Here is a 26,562-nt window from a genome sequence, read left to right as displayed (position 1 = left end):
CGTTTCTTTTATAGATTCCTAAGATTTCTAAATTTAATTACTCAATTTTTTTTATAAACTATATAATTTTTTATTATTCTAGGCTCTAATGCCAATTCTAATTCGTAACAAAATTTTGAAAATGACAAGTAAAAATTTTCTATGCAGATACCGAATAGAACTACTAAAAACTAATAAAATATTCGGGTGACGATTAATACGGCTGACAATTCTTTGTACAATCAATTTCAAAATCTTGTAGCAAAAAGTACTGTACCATACATGTGACAATTCTTTGTACAATCAATTTCATAGCAAAAAGTCTTTGTAATAAAGTCTTGTGCCAAAATTTTCAAAAAGTTTACGTGTCAATTTCAAGAAAGTCTTTCAAAAATTTACACACGTTTTGAATACTAAATTTTTTCTAGCAATAAATATTTTTTAGACTTTTCTTCCTATCAATAAATTTGGCAATAAAAGTCTTCTATACTAACTACCAATTTCAAGAAAGTCTACGAGCATAATTTTTTAAGACAATGTCTTTCAAAAGATTTTTAATACATTTGAAAAGTTTGAGAAAAATTCTATACAAATTTATATTATCTTTGCTACTAGAGTTTAATTGCTAAAAATGTCTAACTAGTTCTACCGAATTTTTTTTATTGTTTTTGTTATAATCTTTGCTCATTGTCTTTTTTTACGATTTTTAGAATCTTCTATCAATAAACTGATACTGAGAGATAGACAGTTTAGTGATTTGCTTCTTGATCTGTAAAGAGAAGCCCCCTCTATTTTTATCTAGAGCGAATAAAGTATGACTTCCTATAATGACTAATCTCCCTATTTCTCTATTTTCTAAACAAGTATTAATATATTCGTTAAAATTTTCTTGTGAACAAGTAAGGTAGTATAATTTAAAGGCATAAAATATTTGAACTATAAAACGATATATTTGTAATGACCTTTCAGTACTTTACCGTTCAGCAAATTAAATTTTTGAAACTTCTATTTTTTTAACTCTTTTTTAACAATCTTTTAGCTTTTTTCTTGACATTTTAAAGAAAGCTTAAGACTGTAGCAAAAAAAAAATCATTATGTTTAAAAAGACTTTAACAAACTCCCACTATTGGGATACAAATTAGTCAACTTAATTCGGAGGATTACTTTATCTTTTGACCATTGGATCCAGAATAAAGTGGTTAATAGCATTAAAATTATATTTTAAAACAGAAATAAAATATTATTTGTGAATAAATTAATTACTTACTTGGTATTTCCTCTTTTAGGCCTTATTCGAAAAATAATTAAAGTAAACGAAAATCATAAACAAGAGAATATATGAAAAGAACTTATTTTAATTCCCAAGTCTTTAAATTTACAAAGATGGTGGAGATTTTTTGGTACAATTGCGATAGTGTGTTTTGTGCTTTTTCGATGTGTTTCCTTTCGTGAGAGCTGTAGGTATTTATAGACGTTAGTACACCACGTCTACTCTGTTAGTATTGTAAGTGTGCTATCAATAATTGAATAATAGTGTGCAAACTTTACAGGTATGTGATCTAAATTAAAGAATAATGTACAATTCTCCATATGAGTGATTAAAGAATGAATTTTTGAAGAGATGCTTATGACAACTTTGTCTTCATGCCTGACTTTGCTTGAAATCTGAGAATCAACTTTACATATGTTTGAAATTTGTTCAAAAAGCTTTATCTTTACCCTTTTTCTTTTTGACTTCCTTGTCTTAATAATTATTTCCTTGTCTATCTCTTCTTTTCTAATTATTAATCTTATATGTACATCATTTTTGCTATGGCTTCTTCTATTTCTGGATCCGTCTCATTATCATTGCCATTAGATATGTATGCTTCTTCTTCTGTATCTGATTGGGTTTCTATAAATTCTTCATTAATCTCTTGAAACACCATTAGATATAAATCCTTTTGTTCAACATTTGGTACTTGAATTTTTTCTGCTTTAATTCTCATGACAAGGTGCTCTTAACAGAAAATAACTCTTTTATTACATTGTGCTACTAATCTAAAATCATTATTTTAAGCTTCCATCATAGCTGCGGTTTCTGATATTCTTCTTTAATCATTAATCTGTCTAATTTTTATTTTAATATTTATTCTCAAAGGGGGTCTAAATTTTTTAACTACTTCATAAATTAAAAGACGATGATAAGCTAGAATTACAATGTCATTATTTACACGAAAGGGTATATAAATGAATTGAATCATTAATGGATGGTCTTTTAACTAATCAAGAATCTATTTAAGTTTAGTTAGTATCTATCATACCAAACTGTAAGACTGGGTAAAAAAAAGTCTGAAAAAATTAATTTGTTGAACAGTAAAGTAATCTAAAGTCATTACAAACATATCGTTTTAAAGTTCAAATATTTTATGCCTTTAGATTACATTGCCTTACTTACTTGTTCATTAGAAAATTTTAACGAATATATTAATACTTGTTTAGAAAATAGAAAAATATGAAGATTAGTAGTCATAGGAAGCCATATTTCATCTGCACTAAATAGAAATAGATGTCACTCCTCTTTACATATCAAAAAGCAAATCATTGAGCTCTCTATCTCGGTGTGTCGGAGTTTCTTAATAAAAGATCATAAAAATTGTAAAGAAAGATGACAACGAACAAATATTATAAGAGAAAATAATAAAAGAAATTCTAATAGAACTAATTAGACATTTTTAGCAATTGAACTCTAGTAACAAAGATAATATAGCCCCTGTTTGGCTTCCACTCTCATTCGCATTCTTTTTCTCACTTATTTTCAACCACACAATCTTCCATAAAATAATATTATACGTAAATCAAAAACTTTTCATTCATTTTCAACCACACATTTTTCAAAAAACAATATTCCAACCATTAAAATTTGACAAGAATGGAGGCCAAACGATACCATAAATTGGTGTAGAATTTTTTTCAAACTTTTCAAATGTATTAAAAATCTTTTGAAAGACCTTATCTTCAAAAGTTAATTAATTGTAGACTTTCTCGAAATTGGTAGTTAGTATAGTTGATTTTTTATTGCCAAATTTATTGATAAGAAAAAAAAGTCTAAAAATTATTTATTGTTAAAAAAATTTAGTATTCAAAATGTGTGTAAATTTTTTAAAGACTTTTTCTTGAAATCGACATGTAGACTTTTTCAAAATTTTGGTACAAGACTTTTTATTACAAAAATTGTTTTCTACAAGATTTTGAAATTGATTGTACAAAGAATTGCTACCCATATGGTACAAGACTTTTTTATTACAAAGACTTTTTGCAACAAGATTTTGAAATTGATTGTGCGAAGAATTGTCATCCGTAATAATTACCACCTGAATATTTTATTAGTTTTTAGTTGCTCTAATTGGTATGGAATTGTTTAAAAATAATTTTTAATTGAAATGAATTTTAAGCATACAAAAAAAAAGTAAAAAAAAAAGGTTAAACTAAATTGTTTAATTTGTTAATTTTCAATTTCAAAAAATTCTTTTAATTTTAAAAATTGAATTAATATTTCTTAATTTAAGATATTAACAAAAAAAAAAAACAACGTAAAGTATATCTAAAGAATAAAAAAATAAATTAAACAAGACGAAAGCGAAAAAAAAATTTAATAAAAAGTTTATTTAGAATTGGAAAATTAAATTATTAATGAAATGTAAAAATGAAAAAGAACAGTGTGCTCATTGTTTACGTTTGGGCCGACTATTAAATGAAGTTGATTATTGCTACATGTCAAAATGGCAACATTCAAATTTACCCTCTTGCATTTGGCATTGTTGATGGAGAGACTGATCTAGCAATGCGCTGATTCTTCACGAAGTTGAGAGAAGTAATTGGGGACATCGAGAACCTTGCATTTGTGACTGACCAGGGGCAGTCAATAATAAATGGTATAGTCGAAGTTTTTTCGGAAGCACATCATGATTATTGCATGTACCACATTCAGAGCAACCTGAAGACTATGTATCGGGGCAGTGGCATCATTGCATTGTTTAGGAGAGCTGCAGAAACTTACAGCTTTGAAGAGTTTACGAAGTTCAGGGACGAAATAGAACATAGATTAGAAAGCGCATGGGAATATTTATCAGATATGGGGTCGAACATTGGGCACGATCACATTTTTCAGGATGTCGATACAACATGATGACGTCGAATAATGCGGAGTCGCTCAATGCATTATTTAAGAAGGATAGAGAGTTACCAATTCTCGCAATGATTGAACATATTTGTAGCAAGTTGCAACAGTGGTTTTATGACCGACGTAAGAAATCCCAGAATTGTACGAGTGTGCTAACTCCGGCTCAGGAAGATCGACTATTCAAAACTCTGGAAGTGGTAAAAGCTCTATTTGTGGAACCACTAGATCAATTTCGCTTCTCTGTGAGATATGGGCGTAACGTTGGATACATTATAGACTTGAATGACAATACCTGCACGTGTAGACAATTTCAGTTGGAAAGTTTTCCATGTGCGCATTCTGTCGCAGTGGCAATGTATAAAGGATTTCCACCACACAGCTTACGCAGTTATTATTACATGGCTGATTTTTGGAAAGCAGCGTATGCCGAAACTATATTTCCTCTACTAAATGAAGTCGAGTGAGAAGTTCTTGATTATATTGTAGCACTTAATAATTTGTTGCCACCTGAAGTTCCACCTCGTACTCCTGGTCTTAGACGGACGTCTAGAATACCATCTATAGAAGAGTTTTCACAACTGCGTAAGTGCGAGAGGTGCGGCGCTACAGGACATACACGTCGATTTTGTACAAGTCAGATCTCACTAAACAATGACACGACGGATATGTAGTATCTATATAAATCATATGTATTCTCTACTTGTAATATGTTTTTTATTTTCTCAATTTAAATCGGATGTAATTTTTATCACATTGTTTAATTACTCTTTTTAACAGCATATTTGAATATAAAAAATAGGATTGATTTAAATATTGTAATTTAATAATTGATATATTGTAGGAGTTAAATATTTAATTGGTTATGTATAATTGGTTAAATATTTCTTTAATTAATTATATTAATTGGTTAAGTAAAAATTAATTATTTCATATTTAATTATTTATTTGGATTATTTATTTGAATAAAAATAATAGCACTTACTTCGAGTTTTCATTTAAGTATTTCTTCATTAATTATCTTCATTCGCCACGTATATTTGATTATTTATATTCCTTTAAAAATTATATTTCGTTAATTATCTTAATGTGTATATTATTTATTTAATATTTGATTGCTTTATTTCGATTACTTATGTAAATTAAAATCATAATATTTTGTTTTTTTCTTTTAATACAAATGAGACAACGATATATATTAACTGACAATATGGAGAAATTACAGACATAACAACAATGTAAATTAAAATAATAATATTTTGTTAATTATTTTAGTACGTATATTAATTATTTCATATTTATTTACTTATTTCGATTATTTATTTGAATAAAAATAATAGTATTTATTTAAGTATTTCTTTCATTAATTATTTTCATTTGGCACCTATATTTGATTATTTATATTCCTTTAAAAATTATATTTCGTTAATTATCTTAATGTGTATATTATTTATTTAATATTTGATTGCAATATTTCGATTACTTATGTAAATTAAAATAATAATATTTTGTTAATTATCTTAGCACGTATATTAATTATTTCATATTTAATTACTTTTTTCAATTATTTATTTGAATAAGAATAATAGCACTTATTTTGAATTTTCATTTAAGTATTTCTCTAATTAAATATTTAAAAAAAATATTATATTATAACATGAATCATACTGAAGTAAACAACATTCACATTTTAATAAAATAATATACAATGCACTAAGGATCACAGTTATATTCATACAAGGCAAGCTAATTTATGCCTCCACATATCAATCCAAGACTGATTTATTGTATCAACATTACGAACAATGCTCAAAAACTCTATGTACTTTATTGCAAATAAGCCATAGTTGCCCCTGCAACCGAAGAAGAATATATTAATTCGATAACATATAACTAAAAATTAAATCTTAAAATTAAAAAGTTTTAAATCCTTACGATCTTTCTTGTCTTGCCATCGTCATTTACTCGAATCATCGCATGACTAGCCATCATAGCAAATATGATCTCCACTGAAAAACAGTATGAGTTCGCGATCACTGGAATGTACATATGTGTACAATCCATCCACGACTTTTCCCACCTCAGCTGTAGCCCAATCACCCACTCCAGCATGTACTTAGACAGAACAAATTCATTTCCCTTGCTTAGGAGATCGTGATAACTTGACTAAGACTGTTATAAGATCTCGGGTATCTTCGAGCCCGATCACATAACAATTCCATAACCAAGTCGATATGCTGAAACAAAAAAACACCAACCAAAAAGATAGTCGTTTAAGTAAATGAACCAACAACTTCTATAAACATAATAAATGAAAACTCAAAAAACTTACATTATTGACGAGCCAAGCTGAGGTCGTCAGTACATTTTCGAACCACTTTTTAGCATTGGGCACGGTCATACAGTCGATGGTATAGCTATCTCTGAAAAATGAAAAAAAGTTTCGAAAAATACAAAAAAAGAGTTGCAAAATCATAAAATCCACACATGAATATTATAAATCAGAATAAATAATGATCTTAAATAAACGTACCCTATTTCTATTCGGAACGGATTCAAACACTGGATCGTTTTCAGTAGGTGAAACATGTAATTCACGTACATATATTTGATCCTCCTCTTCTATCGAAACAACCAACTCAGCATGAACTTCGAGCTGACATATCATATTTCAACATGTTAACGAGCATGTATCGAGCCGACGTACAATATAAATTGTAAATATATAATACTCACCTGAGAATCGTCGAGGATAGCTGTCAAATCTTTAGCCAATGGCTTCTCATGTGCTCGCCAATGAAGCATTCGTGGGCAGCTGGCCTCCCTTCTGATCGCCCTTTTGCTACTCAATGCAGAGAAAGCCTCATATGCCCACAACTGCAAAAAAAAAAAAGAAAAAAGAAAAAAAAAGTTAGTTATACATTTAATAAAAAAAAATTTAACACGCATTACGTTAAGCTGAATAATTACCTGCAAAGCCATGCAAAAGCTATATACATCATATTTCACTCGCCCCTCTCCGATTTCGGCACAGTATGTACCTTCCTGAATACGTGAAGAGTATCGGTGCAACATCTCCAACCCCATGAAAAGCTGTTGAAAGTATCGATATCATCAACAACATCCAATGAAAAAAGGTCAATCGACGTCCTACGATGTCAACACCTCAATATACTCTCCAATATATACACCAATCCTAACTTCAGCTTGTCTACCATGTGATCGCATCTCCTAAATGCGTTCTCTAACTGTGATGGTGTAACCGACCCTTTACTTCCAAAATATAAATCCAATAACCTTTTATTTAGTATAATACGAGCTCTCGCTTCTTCTTCTCCAACACATCTCAAGCCTGTAATGAGAGCAAATTCAAGGATCGAGAATCTTGATACCTTCCCGTCCCCCATAGCAAAATAAAGCTGATCGCCATCGACTAATTTAAGCAGTTGGAGTAATAAGAAATCAAAAATCTGCCTAGAGAACTACTTGTCTATCAACGGATAGAAAGACCATAAAAACGATCGATGGAGTATGTCGATGTGCTCCTCGCCCAACCCCTCAATCACTGTCGCATAGCTGAAAAAGTTACAATATGTCGTAACTTTTCCCAAATGAGCTCTCAGATCCTTGTTCATATGATATTCCATCATACAAAAATAATACATGTTAAAACCATATACAAGAGATTATAAATAAAATATCGTATCTTCAAATTTAATCAATCAGATTTCATATTAATAAAGCAATAAATAGATTCATCCAATCACATATTAAAACAGTTAAACAAAAAAATTCCCACATATTTGATTATTTAATATTTCTTTAAAAATTATATTTCGTTAGTTATCTGAATATACATATTATTTATTTCATATTTAATTACTCAATTTCGATTATTTATTTGAATAAAAATAATAATATTTAATTCAATTTCTTATTTAACTATTTCTTTAATTAATTATCTTAATTGGTTAAGTAAAAAGTTTATTAATCAATTTAATTTATTCTTTACATATTTCGTTAATTACATATATTATTTATTTTATATTTAATTACTCTATTTCGATTATTTATTTGAATAAAAATAATAATATTTAATTCAATTTTTCATTTAAGTATTTCTTTAATTAATTATATTAATTGTTTCCATAATTAATTATTTTAATTATCTTAAAATGTATATTATTTATTTCATATTTGATTACTCTATTTCGAACATTTATTTGAATACAAATAATAATATGTAATTCAATGTTTCATTTAAGTACTTATTTAATTAATTAAATTAATTGATTAAGTAAAAAAATATTATTCAATTTAAAATTCTTTAAATATTTCGTTAATTATCTTAGTATATATATTATTTATTTTATATTTAATTACTCTATTTCGATTATTTATTTGAATAAAAATAATAATACTTATTTAATTTTTCATTTAAATTTTTTCAATTAATTATATTAATTGTTTTCATAATTAATTACTTTAATTGTCTTAAAATGTATATTATTTATTTCATATTTAATTACTCTATTTTGATTATTTATTTGAAACGTATATTTAATTTCTAAACATATATTTAAGTAAAAAAGAAAAAAATTAAAATTCTATTTAATTTATCTTCAAATATTTCGTTAATTATCTTAATATATATATTATTTATTTCATATTTAATTACATTTTTTAATTCAAAAAATAAAATAAAAAAAATTCGAGCCCATTGTCGGGTCCGGACCCGGACCATTGGTCCGTTACAGACCCATCTTGTCCGTAACGGATCGTCCCGGTCCGTTATGGACTGGATTCGACAAGCTCCATCTTATTTTTTTATTTTTTTCAACATTTCAACCTCAAATTCGATTTTTTCTTTCATTTTAACCATAAAAAATTGAATTTAACTCATATTCAAATCCTAAACATTCAAATTTTCACATATTCAAAGTAATTATTTATGGAGAACATGTCTAACCTTCTAGAAAATAGCGATCTCCGACTGATCGAGGTGTGTCCGATCTTTATCTAAGTGGGTCAAGTCTGGGTCGTCCATAGGCGACATCGATCAAGACTACTTTTTTTTTCTCTATTTTCCTCCTCTTCTTTCCAAATGAGGGTATTTTCGACCATTTAAATTTTGTTTATATATATTATATATATATATATATATATATATATATATATATATATATATATATATATATATATATTTTACAAAAGATTTGATCAAAGACCCTTATGAAAGAGTAGCCGGGTGGGGCAGCCATTGGCAACGATTTCCTCAAATTGAGGCAGCCTAGTCAAACGGATCCGATTCGGGCCATTTAGATTCCAGACGACCCAAAAATCTAAGCATAGTTTGGACTTCAGCCTTTTGTATCCAATTTGACACGACCTGTCCGAATCACCCTAATGGATCCGACACGTGTCATGCACCGATAGTAAATACCAGCGAAGTGTCAGACCTACCACCAAGGCAAACTTGACATGCTTTGACTGTTATAATTTTATAAAAATTTCGACAAAATACCCTCTGAAAAATGGACTAAAACTACCTGAAAATAAAATCAAATATTCTAAACATGTACATATAGTTTAAAACATGATACATCAGCCCCTCAAAATACCAATTCTTCAAAATAGTTTTACTGAAAAAGAAATTTACCCTTCTTTACCACCAAACAACTTCATTTCAAAACATACACAAAATATGCAACGAGCCTGTGACTTAATACATTTTCTGAACAAAATACATCAATCCCAGAAAATATGTGTTGTATGAATTAACGAGATGAGACATACAAACAATGACACGATGTAGTTCAACTCGCCGATCGACAGGCTCCGATATGGCTCAACGCAGCTTCTATCTGATAAGAAATGAGGTGACAAAAATATGAGCTTGCGACTCAGTGAGTGGATATTTGTAAAAGTTGAACTTTATAAAAGTATACTTTTCCAATCATAAAATCTTTCTGAAAACCGACATATAACATAAAATTTCTTTTTACAGACATATAAACTAAAATATTTATTCTTTAAACTGAATAAATTGAAATATATAGCTTAAAATCTGATAATACTATCAAAAATAAAATATACTATAATCATAAACATCTTTACTCTGTATACTGCATTTCTAAAATCTGATAAGCTATGTAATATCGAAACATCATACCAAAAATGTATCCGAAATAACCATATTCTTGTATCGATTAATCTCGATAAACATAGCAAGGTTATTCAATTCTGAAATTTTGTAAATGTACCCGAAATAACCATATTCGTGTATCGATTAATCTCAATAAACATAGCAAGGTTATTCAATTCTAAAATTTTGTAATTCTGTAATCCTGTAATTCTGAAATTCTGTAATTCTGGTCGTACGCGCGCAGAGCTATAAAATGGTCACACACTATGAAAACACATTCACAATAGTACAGAGCGGGTAAAATCACTATATTGATCATACGCTGTGGAAACACATTCACACCAGCGCAGATTGGGTAAAATAACCATATGACGTCATACACTGTAGAAACACATTCACACCAGTACAGACGAAGGTAAAATCACCTGGGTGCTTTCTGGTGATTTTTAGAAAATAACTTTAAATATGTTGAAATATTTAATACTCATATAACATGATAATAAAATGATCTACTAAACTGAATTTAACTTTTAAAAACAACTTTATTCTGAAAATCGTGTCGTCAAATCGACTGTATGAATTATTAAATTTTCTGAGTTAATATAAATTAAATAAATACTAATTTCTGAAAAATAAGCTTATCCACTCACATAATACAAGCTGAATCTAATATGGTCGATAGGCTCTTCCAATCTCCTCGTCATCACTTGGAATACATAACAAGATGAATGATCAACCACTATTAAATTAAGAAACATTAAGATCTACTTCTATAATACTTAACTAAAATTGGTCGATGCTCGAATTAATTTTCCAAATATTCTTTTGATCAATTGGAGCTAATCTCATTTTCTAATCCCTTTTCTAATAACTAATTCATCAACAAAACCTTCTTCCCAAGTTTAAAACTAATTTTACTCTCCAATCTAGTGAAACTAGTAAACATAATTTCACCCATTTAATATACATTTTGTTTCATAAAATCAACTCCCAAATGAAATATTCCATTTATATAATCATTTTCACAATTAATTAATCAAAAATTCGAAATCGAATTCTAGGGTTTTCCCAAAAATTTTACTACTACTACCTTGCTGAAACTGAAACTTTATTAATTCCAAGCTTGAGCTCCAAATCGTACATATATCACCTAAATTTGACATTTTATTACTACAAGTTAAAACCCTAAAAATTTAACATAAATCACACCTTTATCACTTGGAACAATGGATAAATTACATTCTAACTTGAAGAAATTAACCTTACCTCTTTTCTTCTTCCCTTTCTTTTTTTTTTCTCCCATCCTTTTTCTTCTTCTTTTTCCTTTATTCTTTTCTTTTTTCTTTCTTCTCTCACGGTCTCTGCTTGTCTCACGTTACTCTGTGTGTAGGGGTGGGTTTTGGGAGAAAAAGAATGGTCAAAAGTTGAATTTTAAAGTCCCACATGTTCAATTTGCAAAGAAAGTCCCTTAAATCTAATTACAACATATAAGTAAATCCTCAACTTCCAAAAATATATAAATAAATCCCAAATATTTTTTTATTTTGTCCAGCTTAACCTTCAAAATATTTATAATTTATAAGATAAATCCAAATAAAATGATTTGGTCAATCAATTCCTAATAAAAATGATTTATTTCATAAAAGTCCTCATTTGACTTGACTTTGAAAATTCCACTATTGACTTTGGCTAGATAAAATTGTGGGTTGTAACGATCTTACCTCCTTAAAAGAATTTCGTCCTCGAAATTCAACTGGCAACTGACTGAGTAATGAATAAGTGAGGATATTGAGCACGCATCTGATCCTCATTCTCTCACGTAGCCTCTTCTACCATCTGATTCTGCCAAAGTACCTTAACAAGTGAAACTGTCTGATTTCACTGAATTTGCACCTTTTTGTCTAAAATTCTCACGGGCTCTTCTATATATGTTAAATTTTCTTTCAACTGGATTGGTTGAGACTCCAGAACACGAGAATGATCAGCAATGTACTTGTGAAGCATGGAAACATTAAAAACATCATGGATCCGAGATAATTCATCGAGCAGATCTAATCGGTATGCAACTGGGCCAATTCGCTCAGTAATCTCATAGGGTCCAATGTATCGTGGACTCAACTTTCCTCGCTTGCCAAATCTCAACACCCCTTTCCAAGGTGACAATTTAAGAAATACTTTATCTCCAACTACAAATTCAAGATCGTTCCTGTGCCTATCAGCATACCTTTTCTATCTCTCTTGAGCTGCATTACTTTTCTTTGATCAATTTCACATTTTCGGATGTCATTTGAACCAATTCCGAGCCTTCTAACTTCCTCTTACTAGCTTCATCCCAACAAACTAGTGTCATGCACTTCCGACCATGTAAGGCTTCAAAAGGAGTCATTTATATACTAGAGTGATAGCTATTCATCAATGACAAATGAATATCACAGCTACCCTTGAGCTTTAAAACACAAGCCCTCAACATATCCTCAAGAAACTGTATGGTCCTCTCTGACTGGCCATCTGTCTGAGGATGAAAAGCTATACCGAAATGTAGTTTAGTACCCATGACTTCCTGCAAACTGGGCCAAAATTTAGATGTAAAACGAGGGTCTCTATCTGACACAATAGATAATGGAGTACCGTAAGAGCTCACTATTTCATCCATGTACAACTTTGCCAACTTATTTAAAGTATAAGTAGCTTTGATTGGCAAAAATTTGGCCATCTTGATCAAACGATCTACGATAACCCAAACTCCATCATGACCATTCTGAGTACGAGAAAGGCCAAATAAAAAATCCATAATAATGTGTTCCCATTTCCATTTTGGGATAGGCAATGGCTGTAAAAGTCCTGCTGTTTTCTAACGAACTGGCTTTACCTGCTGACATATAAGACATGTGGATACAAAATCTGATCTCTCTCTCCATACCAACCCACCAATAATAATCTTTCAATGTATGATACATTTTAATACTGCCTGGATGCATAGCATAAGCAAAACTGTTTGCTTCTTCCAAAATCTCTTTCTTCAATTCTGAAATATTTGGAACACATAATCTATTACCATAGCCAATGCCCCCATCATCTCTAATCACATAATCGGTTCTTAACCCAATACTAACTTCTGCTTTCCATATTCTCAATGTCTGGTCTTGAGATTGAGCTTCTCTAACCTTATCAATCAAAGTAGGCCTCACCTGAAAATGAGCTAATACCATCCCTGTAGTAGTAGTTGTCAGCTCAGTGTGTAACTTCTTGAACTCACAAATCAAAGAAGCATAAACTGCACTAGATGGAGAGGATGAACTTGTCTTTCTATTGATAGCATCTGCAACTACATTTGCTTTTCATGGATGGTAGTCAATCTTACAATCATAATTTTTTATCAACTTCAGCCATCTCCTTTGCCTTAGATTCAGTTCTTTCTGATCAAATATATACTTTAAACTTTTGTGATCAGTAAATATTTGACATTTCTCACCATAATGATAATGTCTCCAAATCTTCAATGCCAACACTACTGCAGCTAACTCTAAATCATGAGTTGGGTAATTTAACTCATGCTTCTTTAATTGTCTAGAAGCATAAGCTACAACTTTCTCATTCTGCATTAGAACACAATTCAATCCTTGGCGTGAAGCATCACTATAAATCACAAACTCTTTACCTGAAGATGGAAGAGTAAGTACTGGAGCAGAAACTAATATTTTCTTTAACTCTTGAAAACACTTTTCACATTCATCAGTCCACGCAAATTTGGAGTTCTTTCGAGTCAAACTAGTCAAAGGAAGAGCAATTTTGAAAAATTCCTCTCCAAATCGACGATAATAACCTATTAACCTAAGAAAACTCCATACTTCTATAACATTAGTAGGGCGTTCCCATTTCGTTACTACTTCAATTTTCTAAGAATCTACATAAATACCTTCAGCTGAGATAATATTACCCAAAAATACAACTTCATCCAGCCAAAATTCACATCTGTTGAGCTTAGCATACAACTATTTATCTCGCAAAGTCTGTAAAATAATCCTTAAATGCTCAACATACTCATCTCTACTGCGAGATACTCATCTCTACTGCGAGAATAAACTAAGATATCATCAATAAAAATAATCACAAATTTGTCTAAATATGGGCAAAGCGCTCTATTTATCAAGTCCATAAACGCTGCAGGGGCATTAGTCAACCCAAATGGCATCACCAAAAACTCATAATGGCCATACCGTGACCTAAAAGCAGTTTTTGGTACATCAATATCCCTAATTCTGAACTGATGATACCCTGAACGTAAATAAATCTTTGAAAATACTGAGGCACCTCTAAGTTGGTCAAACAAATCATCAATACGAAGCAACAGATACTTGTTGCGGACTGTCACTTTATTCAACTGTCTATAGTCAATACACAATCTCATTGTGCCATCTTTCTTATTCACAAATAAGACGAGCTCCCCATGGAGATACACTGAGTCTAATGAAACCCTTGTCAACTAAATCCTGCAATTGAACTTTCAATTCCTTCAGCTCTGATGGAACCATTCTGTAAGGTGATTGTGAAATAGGGGTAGTCCCTGAAATAAAATAAATAGTAAACTTGATTTCCCTATCAGGATATAACCCTGGAAGATCTTCAGGAAAAACAATTTCAGGCTATCCTGACCTTCAAAACACCACTTCTTTACGAAAACAATCAACTAATGCATGATTTACAGACAAAAAATCCATGTCCAATACCACGTCAAAATCATGAATATCAAGTAGAATCAAATTAGCTTTCAACTCATGATCATTTACTCTAATTACGCAATCTTTGTACACACTGTTAGTTAAAAGTGAATCTCCTACAGGAGTTGCTACCACCAAATCACTATTTAATGATTCTGACATATGGTCCGCATAAATCACAGATGCATAAGATATAAATGAATGTGTATCACCTAAATCTATTAAAGAATGGGCCTTTTTGCCAAAAATAGTTAACGTACCCATAACCACATCTAGTGACTCGTCGGCATCATGCTGAGTCACTACAAACACTCTTCCCTGAGTTCTGGATCGTCCATCCTGGCCTTTCTGTCTAGTACCACTGCTGCCAGCAGCATCAGACTGAGTAGCACCTATTTTGCCTACCAAAGTATTCTGATTCTGATTCTATCTAGAAATGCCAGCACCCGATTGCAAAAAAACCCGTGATATGCCACCCTGCTGGAAACGAACTGGACACTCTCTCCTCATGTGTCTCGTCTGACCACAATGATAACACACTCCAATTCCCTTAAGACACTCACCAGGGTGAAATTTCCTGCACAACTGGTATTGGGGAAATCTGGCCACACCAGAGCTATCACTCTATCCAGGAGTGTATGATCTCTGAGAAGATCTCTGAGTCTAAGTACAGTTACTCCCTGGCTGATGTACTGATCCCTGACTCGACCTCAAAGCCTTAACTGCCATGAGATCTGGACTTCAAACTGCCAGAAGTGGAAACACCTAATCTACCTCCACTACGATCCCTCCTCGGTGGCCTAGTCATAGATCTTCCTGCCCATGTCTAACTACTGCTTCCAATTTTCGGTCTCTTTTGTTGTTGACCACCATATCGTTCAGACAAACTTTTCTCAACCCTTAATGCTGCTTCTACAAGTTTACCCAAATTTTCAAACCCAAACGCAATCACCACTGATCTAATTTCTTCTCTCAGGCCATAGTCAAATCTTCTACATTTATCAACTTCATCAGCTACAAGAGCAACAACATACTTTGATAATTTTAGAAATTTCTTCTGATACTCCGCCACTGTTGATGTCTGTACTATTCTCAAAAATTCATTCTGTTTGTCAATTTTGTAAGAACGAGGGTAGAAATGCTCATTAAAATCATCTTTAAACTCGTCCCGCGTGATCACAGAAGGATCAACATATTTACTCTATACGGACCTCCACTAATCATAAGCACATCCTTCTAACAAGAAAGTAGCTAGTTGTAATTTTCAATCATCAAGACAATCCATCACATCAAATATTCTTTCAATCCTCACCATCCATGATTCTGCTTCTACTGGATCAGCTGTCATCAATGATTCTGCTTCTACTAGATCAACTGCGCCTGTAAATACTTCAGCTCCTAATTTAGTAGCCCGCTCCATACTACAATCTTTATCTGTATTGCGTAGAGCAGAAGCAACATCGGTGGCAATCCTATCAGCTATTAAGTCAGGCTGGGCTACATCCCTATATCTCTGCTGATCATGGGTCGGATGGACTGATTCCTCAACCCTACTTGCATCCCTATCAAGAGCAGCTGGTGGTTGAGACAACATATCTTGAACCCTGCGTATCTTATTACCACGAGCCATGACTTCCAACTACAAAATATATATGATATGATGAGAACAAAAATCAAATAAACCATGCAAACTGACTTTATAACAATACTCTGATGCCAATTAACACGTCCCAAATCACCCTAATGGATCCGACACATGTTGTGCTCGATAATAGATACCAGCGAAATGCCGGACCCACCACCAAGGCAAGCTTGACATACTTTGACTGCTATAATTTTATAAAAATTTCAACAAAGTGCCCTCCGAAAAATGGACTAAAATCACTTGAAAATAAAATCAAATATCCTAAACATGTACATATAATTTAAAACAGGGTACACCGACTCCTCAAAATACCAATTCTTCAAAATAGTTGTACTGAAAAAGAAATTTACCCTTCTTTACCACTAAACAACTTCATTTTAAAACTACACAAAATATGCAATGAGTCTATGACTTAATACATTTTTTGAACAAAATACATCAATCCTAGAAAATGTGTTGTATGAATTAACAAGATGAGACATACAAACAATGACACGATGTAGTTCAACTTGAAGATCGACAGGCTCCGATATGGCTCAACGCAGCTTCTATCTGATAAGAAATGAGGTGGCAAAAATATGAGCTTGCGGCTCAGTAAGTGGATATTTGTAAAAGTATACTTTTCCATTCATAAAATTTTTCTGAAAATCGACATATAACATAAAATTTCTTTTCACAGACATAAATTAAAATATTTATTCTTTAAACTGAATTCTATAACTTAAAATCTGATAATACTATCAAAACTAAAATATACTGTAATCATAAACATCTTTATTCTGTATACTGTATTTCTAAAATCTAATAAGATATGTAATACTGAAATATCACAACAAAAATGTACCCGGAATAACCATACTCGTGTATCGATTAATCTCGATATACATAGCAAGGTTATTCAATTCTGAAATTCTATAATCCTGTAATTCTGAAATTCTATAATTCTGGTCGTATGCGCGTAGAGCTATAAAATGATCATCCACTATGGAAACAAATTCAAAAATAGTACAAAGCGGGTAAAATCACTATATTGATCATACGATGTGGAAACACATTCACACCAATGCAGAGTGGGTAAAATAACCATATGAAGTCATACACTGTGAAAACACATTAACACCCGTGCAGACGAGGGTAAAATCACCTGAATACTTTCTAGTGGATTTTATAAAATAACTTTAAATATGTTGAAACATTTAATACTCCTATAACATGCTAATAAAATAATTTACTAAATTGAATTTAACTTTTAAAAACAATTGGTTATAAACCAACTTTATTTTGAAAACCGTGTTGTCAAATCGACTATATGAATTAATAAATTTTCTAAGTTAATATAAATTAAATAAATACTAATTTCTTAAAAATAAGTTTATTCACTCACATAATACAAGCTGAACCTAAGATGGTCGATAGGCTCTTTCAATCTCCTCGTCACCATATGGAATACATAACAAGATGACTAATCAACCACTATTAAATTAAAAAACTTTAATATCTACTTCTATAATATACTTAACTAAAATTGGTCGATGCTCAAATGAATTTCCCAAATATTCTTTTGATCAATTGGAGATAATCCCACTTTCTAATCCCTTTTCTAATAACTAATTCATCAACAAAATCTTCTTCCCAAGTTTAAAACTAATTTTACTGTCCAATATAGTGAAACTAGTAACCATAATTCCACCCATTTAATATACATTTTGTTTCATAAAATCAACTCCCAAGTGAAATATTCCATTTCTATACTCATTTCCACAATTAATTAATCAAAAATCCGAAATCGAATTCTAGGGTTTCCCCAAAAATTTTACTACCTACCTTGCTGAAACTGAAACTTAATTAATCCCCAAGCTTGAGCTCCAAATCGTACATATATTACCTAAATTTGACATTTTATTACTACAAGTTAAAACCCTAAAAATTTAACATAAATCACACCTTTATCACTTAGAACAATGGATAAATTACATCCCAACTTGAAGAGATTAACCTTACCCCTTTTCTTCTTCCCTTTTTTTTACCATCATTTTTCTTCTTCTTTTTCCTTTCTTCTTTTCTTTTTTCTTTCTTCTCTCACAGTCTCTGCTTCTCTCGCGTTACTGTGTAGGGGTGGATTTTGGGAGAAAAAGAATGGTCAAAAGTTGAATTTTAAAGTCCCACATGTTCAATTTGCAAAGAAAGTCCCTTAAATCTAATTACAACATACAAGTAAATCCTCAACTTCCAAAAATATATAAATAAATCCCAAATTTTTTTTTTATTTTGTCCAACTTAACCTTCAAAATATTTATAATTTATAAGATAAACCCAAATAAAATGATTTGGTCAATCAAGTCCCAATAAAAACGATTTATTTCATACAAGTCCTCATTTGACTTAACTTTGAAAATTCCACTATTGACTTTGACTAGATAAAAATGTGTGAGCTACATATAGCAAAGATCGTCATTCCCAACTATCTTCGCCCCTCAAGTGTACCAAAATCCTCAATTTCATGCACAATTTATTATCTACAACAATTTCTACAAAGATTATTCAACAAATGAACATGCAACATGCTTTATTTACTCAATCAATGGTACCAAAAGTTTCAAAACTCGATTACTTCAAGCAAATGACAATCTCCGATCTGGATCAGGGGTTTCTCGACGGTGTTGGTCGACATTTTGTGAACAATGTATTCCAATCTTCTATCTTTTCAAAATGATGTGAAGGTATAAATGGCTTTTCAATATTTTTTATAGTTTTAATAATTTTTCCTTTTTTAAAAATAAATGGTCAATGGCCATTTTGGACCCGACCATCTTCCACTATTTCCTTAGAACCTGATGAAGGAGAAACTGAAATGGTTGATGAATTCTATGATTCAGAAGCATAAATTGGTTCTGATGACTGTTACCATGCTAAAGAATCTAAAAAATATGGGGAAAAAAAGAGAAAAGAGGTACACTCATGAAAACATTTTAACTTATAAGAGGCATACCTTAGAAATAGAGCACGAAAAAGGAGTAATTTTTTCCTATACCACCCATACCAAGATCACATATTCTTCCACTTACCTCGCTTTGAGCAATGTCATCATAAAGCACCCGATCATTCGTACTGAAACAAAATTTACCCTCCACAATTAACAAATTGACAAGCTTATTGAAAATGATGAAGAATTGGGCCATTTTCTTCCACCAGGCAAAATGGACTGAAACTAGATCTTGATCTGATTTCTCTATGGTAGGAAAACCATGTTGTTTGAGATGTAGCCTTTTGAGATTAGTGAATTCAACACATTACATTGTGATCAGATGTCCATCCTGTCCAAATAACAAATTGGGTTTTCGTTTAACTAAGATTAAAACACCAACTGATAATTAATAAACTACTTAAAAGTAAAATTAGCAGTGATACTCTATTATGGGTGGACAAAATACAGTTCAGTCCAATTTCCTTTATCACTGGACAAAACATAGGTATTTTACCCAGAATTTATTTATTTATTTTCCTAAATTATAAGGGCGGCGGAACCAAAACAAACCATTTCGATCCAGTTCTGTTTTCCCACAATCATAAAATCTAAAAAGATATTCAAAATAAAAATAAAATCTAAGCATAAAAATTTAGCAGTTTCTCCAAATTAATCATTGCTTCAAGCTCTATGCAATGATAGCCAAAAAAGAGATAACAGCTGACTCGATGATAAGGTTAGGAACAGATGAGCAAGGAAAAGAAATCCCAATAAATTCATACAGATCTCTAATACGCGGATCGAACAAACTTATCTTGAAAAATTAAAGCTTATATGTATAAATCTAAAAAAGTTACACCTTTCTAATACACATAAAGAAGATGAGAAATAATTTTAATTCATGCCCAGATGGGAAAAATCTACCCATATACTGCTTCAATAGCTGAGCATTTCATACCTGATCTAATGGAATTGAAGCCGATGGTGGCGTTGAAGACAGATGGATGAGGCGTGAGCTTTATGTTTCCTTCACACTATAGGGTTTCATCTCCTTTTAACCATTTTGTTTGTCACAGCCGGCCACCAAGGGAATGATCTAGAGCATGTCGGGCTAAAAGAAAAAGACATAGGCATGTTTGGCACTCATTTTTATCAAAATGTATTTTTCTCTCTCTTCTTTTCAATCACACATTTTTTATTAAAATAATATTACACGTAAATCAAAAAAAATTTCTTATTTTTCAACCACACATTTCCATCAATTTACTATTCAAAAATATATTTTCACATAAAAATTCCTACCAAACACCCTCATACTCTCAATCTCTTGGCCTCATTTGGATAAAATAATTTTGTTTTTCACAAATTAAGAAAATGTATTTAATAATATTGAAAAAATAATTTTTGCAAATTTTTTTCTTAAGTTTATCATTATTTAATTATCAACAACAAGTAATAAATAAAGTGAAAAAAATGTGTTTTTGTCCATGCTTTCAAGAAGAGTGAGAACATGAGTGTATGTATTTTAATAATTTCAAGATCGTAAATTAAAATCTGTACAATTTGAAGATTGAGTGGCAGGAATTAATTATAATTAGGTAAATTAAATAAAGGTATATTAATAAATGAACAAAATAATTATTTCCCCAATAAAAAAAAGGAATATATAAATGGAATTAAAAAAAAAGTCAACCTATACAAAATGGGACAAGAAAATAAGAAAAATCAGTATATATAAATAGGACGGATATGGTATTATTTATAATATCATTTGCTTACCTAATTATTTTTTGCATTTAAATTTTTCATAATTTATTTACAAGCACTAGACATTGAATATTCATTTCTTCTTCAAAATCTGAGCTTCTAGGGTTTCTCAATCAATCTTGAATTTTCAGATCTTCAAACCTTTTGAATTTGTTAAGATGAGAATCGTAATTTTCTCCTATAAAAATGCTGTAAATTTTAATCTGATTTTATTTTTTTCAATTTGTTATCAAATACAGTCACAGCCCACACCCTAAAGGTTGCTCATTCAACCTCATATTTGATCACAAAGCAGCTCGTTCATTGACCAATTATAAAATCATAAGCACTTTTAACGTGTATGTTGTGAAATTTGTGTATTTATTTATTTTCAGTAAACAAACTAAATTTTATAAATTTGAACTCATTTAATCCTTTAAAGAGATCAAATCATCTTGGAAAGATGTGAAAAAACAATATCCTTAGATTGAACACAATTTCAACAACTCTTTGTTTCACGAATTTCTTTTGAACAATGAGATAGGGTGTAAAAATCAGTGTTGCTACGCTTGTAGAAAATTGTATTTAAGAGCCTTATTATAACTAATCATGTAGAGTCTCAAAATTCTCGTGGAATATACCTGTTTCTCTACCATTAATGAAAATGGGTTTCGGATTAGTGCATTTTTGGAGAATGTATAGTTGAAAAGTAGAAAAAATGTGCTTTTGCTCCCATTTTCTTTTTCATTTTTTTCTTTCTCTTATTTTTAATCACACAATCTTCTATAAAATAATATTACACGCAAATAAAAAACTTTTCATTTTTTTTTCAACAACGCATTTTTTGAAAAAAAATACTATTCTAACCATTAAAATTTGAAATGAATGAGGGTCAAACAGGGGCTTTATATGTAAAATATATTATTTTAAAATGTGTGGTTAAAAATATTGAGAAAAAAGGAATTCTTTAATAATGGTAAACAAACAAAAACCTAGTTCAATAGGCATCAAAGGGCCGGCCACTTGCACTATTTTTTCTTTTAAGGAAAAATTACTTGAAAAGGCGCAGGACTTTTATGCTTGATTTTTTATGAGTTAAAAAATAATAATAATAAATAAATTTAAAAAATGGAAAAAGAACTGCTCCACATTTGATTTTAATAAGTTCCATTATAAAGGTACTTTTTTCTAATTGAAAATAAGGGCATAATCAACATGGACAAAAACCATTTATTGGGGACTATGACTTTATAAATATAAAATGTTGAGGATTTAAATGTCAAAAAATGTAAGTTGAATAATTGTTTGCACGAATTTAATAGATCAAGAACCTTTACTTTTATTAAAAGGGTTGGCTCATCACTAGCCAAAAAATGGCCTGAGTATAGGGATGTCAACGATTCGAGCCGAGCCGGCTTGCGAGTTGAAATTTGTGGCTCGGGCTCGGCTCGAATAAATGATCGAGCTCGAGCGCGGCAGAGTAAAAGCTCGACCAAAAAAAAAGGCTTGACCCTAACTTTTGGCTCGGGCTGAGCCAGACAGGCTCGGTTTTGGTGTTTTTTGTTTTTTTTATTGTTGTCATGTTTGGGCAACAGCACGCTGCCTTAAAAAGCAATGTGCTATTACCTTTAAAAAAATTATTTTTTATTTTTGTATTATTTTTTTAATGCTTGTAAACCCAAGCCGACGAGCCACACAGGCCGCTCGAGCTTTGCCCGACACCCCAGAATGGGGCTAGACCCGAATCTCGGCTCTGTTCTCTCGAGCCTCGGTGTCAAGGACCGCAGCTTTACTTAGCCCCTTGACACTATCGCAGCCGCAGTTTACCCAACTTCGGCCGCACATTGTAAATATTACTTCAAGTTTGAGTTGTAATTTTCTTTTCATTGTAATAGTTATTTTAATTGTAAAATAGCTCTGATATTGGTAAAAGATTAGTATGATTCCTCGTCTTTTAAACGTCTACTCCCGTCACTTGGATTTTTGTTCAGAATGCTATTATAGGGAGTATTAGTCATTCAAAAATCTTTCAAACTCACTGGTGTCAGCCCCCTGCACCAGCATTTGTAATTTTCTGCTTTCATCAATTGTAATGTTCAGTTTTCATCAATCAATGTTCAATTTACTTTCAATGTATTCAAATTCTCAATTATAAGCTTTCTACAAAATTGCAATCAAATTTTCTTTCGTCCCGACGCGATCGAGAAAAGGCGGAAGGTAGTCTAGCGGAGCAGACTACTGCCGCACGGTGTCCCTTTCTGTGCCAAGAAGAAAGGCACCCCGTGAAAGTTGGTATCAGAGCTACGGCTCACGACCCTCGATAAGAAAACTATGGATCCAATTACATCACACACCACTTAAGTGGTAGAGCCTCAAAAGAAGGGTACTACGAAATAGCGCGTGGATGCGCTTGATGAGACAACTACTAGGTTGTGCTATGCGATGGAAGGTCTCGAGGAAAAAGTCGAGATGGCCGAATCTGAGATTCGTAGATTACACATCCAATTAGATGAAAGCCAAAGAACTTGCGCAACAATGACGGAAGCTGCTGCAATCATTCCTGATCTGCAGGATGAAATGGAAGCGTTGAGCGCTCAATTGCGAGTACTCCAACGTGCGGTGGGCAATGGGCAAGCTCCCGCACAGGAGTATGCTCCTAGACTCAGGATTCCTGAACCGTGTACCTACGGAGGGGCACGTGATGCAAAAGAAGTTGAAAACTTCTTGTTTGATATGGAACAGTACTTTCTAGCAGCTTCGATCGAAGATGAAGCTAGAAAGGTAACTACAGCTACCATGTATCTCGGTGGAGATGCAAAACTATGGTGGCGAACCAAATATGCGGACATTCAGGCTCACAGGATTCGAATTGATTCTTGGGATCTCCTCAAGGAAGCGATCAGATCACAGTTTTTCCCGAAAAATGTCGAGTATCAGGCTCGACGGGCTCTTCGAGACCTGAAACACACGAGCTCTATCAGGGAGTATGTGAAATCCTTCTCAGGGCATATGCTGAATATTCGAGATATGTCAGAAAAGGACAAGCTCTTCACCTTTATGGAAGGGCTGAAATCGTGGACATGTACGGAACTTCAAAGACAGAAGGTTACTGATTTAAGCACGGCCATGGGAGCCACTGAATGCTTGAGCGACTACCAAACAGAATCTAGAAAAGATCGACCTTCGGGGAGTAATCAAGCAATTGGAGGTGGTAATAGATCTTACAGACCCAGCTCGAACCCAAATGGGGGAGAGCGCTACTTTCAAAATAGAGAAGGAGCATATCAAAGCACCCGTGGCTTTCAGGGAAGTTATCATAACAGCCGTCAGGGAAATTTTAACGGCAGCAATAGTAACAACTGGAACAAAGGGAAAGCAACGGAGGGCCAAACTGATGCCACTCTCAAATTGAAGTGCTTTTTATGTGAAGGACATCATCGGGTGTCGGAGTGTCCTTAGAAGCGGATGATGAATGCATATTGTCAGTTAGCAAATGGCGGGCCAAGTTCAAAACAAGAGGTCCCGCAAGCTAATTGTCATAATGAGACTGACTCCGAAGAGGATGAGGAAGTAGTTGGGGCATTTTCACATCGGTGCAACACACTATCGCATCGAGTTGCTGAAAAGGATGATGTCTCATTGAAAGAGGCAAAGATGGAAGAAGCGAAGGCTCGTATTTGTAGGGCCAAAGGCTTAATGTTCATTGATGTAAAAATCAATGGGAAGCCAATCAGGGCTATGGTGGATACTGGTGCTACCCACAACTACCTTGCATGTACCGAAGTAGAGCTGCTCGGACTGGTTCTAGACAAGGGTAGTGGAAAAGTCAAAGCAATCAACTCCGCTGCCCAACCAATAGCTGGAGTGGCAAAATCGGTGTTGATCAAAGCAGGTCCTTTCGAGGGAAGGACAAATTTATCTGCAGTTCAGATGGATGATTTCAAGCTTATTCTAGGATTGGAATTTCTTCGGGATACTAAGACAACAGTGTTGCCATATTCCGATTCGTTAATGATGATGGGTAATAAGCCGTGTGTCATCCCTACATAGGTTGGGAGGATGGGCGAGAAGAGTATCTCAGCCATGCAATTTAGTAAAGGTTTCAAGAGAAATGAACCCACCTTTTTGTGTACTCTTCGATTAGAGGAGGTCGAAGAGGCGAATGGTCCTATTCCAAAACCCGTTAAAAGGCTTATTCGGGAATTTGAGGACATCATGCCGGAAGAATTACCAAAGAAATTACCACCAAGAAGGACGATTGATCATGAGATCGAACTTATTCCAGGCGCTAAAGCTCCTGCCAGGGCACCATACCGTATGTCTCAACCTGAGCTTGAAGAGTTTAGGAAGCAGTTGGGGAAAATGTTGGAGAGTGGAATCATTGTGCCTGCGAAGTCGCCATACGGAGCTCCTGTATTGTTTCAAAAAAAGACTGATGGTTCTCTTAGAATGTGTTGTGACTATCGAGCCATGAACAAGATTACTGTAAAGAATAGCTATCCTATCCCACTGGTTGCAGATTGCTTCGATCGACTGAGTCGGGCGAAGTATTACACAAAAATTGATTTTAGGTCCGGATACTGGCAAGTTCGGATTAAGGAGGGAGACGAAGCAAAGACTACGGTGATAACCAGATATGGAGCCTTTGAATTTAAGGTGATGCCTTTTGGTTTGACAAATGCTCTAGCAACATTTTGTACTATGATGAATCAGGTACTTCACGGGTTCTTAGATGATTTTGTCGTGGTGTACTTGGATGACATAGTAATCTACAGCGAGACATTGGAGGAACATGTCCAGCATGTGAGGCAAGTTTTTAATCGGCTACGAGAGAATGAACTTTATGCTAAGCCGTCTAAATGCTCATTTGCTCAGACATCTATCAGTTTCTTAGGTCACATCATTGAACAAGGCAAAATTCGCATGGATTCGAAGAAGGTTACAGCCATCAAAGATTGGCAACCACCAAAAACCGTACATGATGTACGTTCATTTCTTGGGTTATGCAATTACTATCGAAGATTTGTGAAAGGCTACTCAGAAATTGCACTGCCCCTTACTGAATTGACAAAAAAGGATAAGGATTGGGATTGGTCATCCCAATGCCAAGCTGCTTTTGAAAGGTTGAAGAAGTCCATGTGGACGAACCCGGTTTTAGCCTTACCGGATATGGCTAAACCATTCGAAGTTCATACAGATACTTCA

The 26,562-nt window shown here is 32.6% G+C and overlaps 3 protein-coding genes across 11 annotated transcripts in view; 1 reads left to right on the top strand and 2 right to left on the bottom strand.

The window, feature by feature from the left end:
• The first annotated feature begins 4,143 nt into the window (after positions 1 to 4,143).
• On the top strand, positions 4,144 to 4,605 carry LOC111370001. The gene has a single exon (XM_022991720.1). It carries the CDS (start codon positions 4,144 to 4,146, stop codon positions 4,603 to 4,605), a length of 462 nt encoding a protein of 153 aa, XP_022847488.1.
• Positions 4,606 to 5,806: 1,201 nt separating this feature from the next.
• Positions 5,807 to 7,954, bottom strand: LOC111370388. The gene is made up of 6 exons (XM_022992070.1): positions 7,109 to 7,954; positions 6,875 to 7,015; positions 6,672 to 6,794; positions 6,471 to 6,561; positions 6,074 to 6,375; positions 5,807 to 5,991 (listed from the first exon to the last, which is right to left on the bottom strand). The coding sequence occupies exons 1-4, from the start codon at positions 7,223 to 7,225 to the stop codon at positions 6,556 to 6,558; spliced, it is 387 nt and encodes a 128-aa protein (XP_022847838.1). The 5' UTR covers positions 7,226 to 7,954; the 3' UTR covers positions 5,807 to 5,991; positions 6,074 to 6,375; positions 6,471 to 6,555.
• A 1,712-nt stretch (positions 7,955 to 9,666) lies between these two features.
• LOC111370386 overlaps positions 9,667 to 26,562 on the bottom strand; it is a 27,566-nt gene continuing 10,670 nt past the window's right edge. Inside the window, exons 1-6 of one of the 9 annotated variants that reach the window (XR_002698398.1) lie at positions 20,570 to 20,732; positions 19,712 to 19,960; positions 17,131 to 17,198; positions 12,005 to 16,640; positions 11,374 to 11,663; positions 9,667 to 10,002 (exon numbers count right to left, since the gene is read on the bottom strand). Coding sequence is in view for 3 of the 9 variants with exons in the window: in XM_022992066.1 (XP_022847834.1) it covers positions 16,266 to 16,640; positions 19,712 to 19,825 (489 nt within the window). In the remaining 6 variants the exon portion in view is untranslated. Of the gene's footprint in view, positions 10,003 to 11,373; positions 11,664 to 12,004; positions 16,641 to 17,130; positions 17,199 to 19,635; positions 19,961 to 20,569; positions 20,733 to 26,562 lie in introns of those variants that run through there. The other 8 variants (XR_002698401.1, XR_002698397.1, XR_002698402.1 and 5 more) reach the window with 8 other exon arrangements.

The sequence above is a fragment of the Olea europaea genome, chromosome 21, assembly GCF_002742605.1.
Source record: "Olea europaea var. sylvestris chromosome 21, O_europaea_v1, whole genome shotgun sequence".
In the NCBI taxonomy this organism is placed as follows: Eukaryota; Viridiplantae; Streptophyta; class Magnoliopsida; order Lamiales; family Oleaceae; genus Olea; species Olea europaea.
Note: the sequence above shows the minus strand (reverse complement) of the source record. Positions and strands in the feature narration are given on the sequence as shown.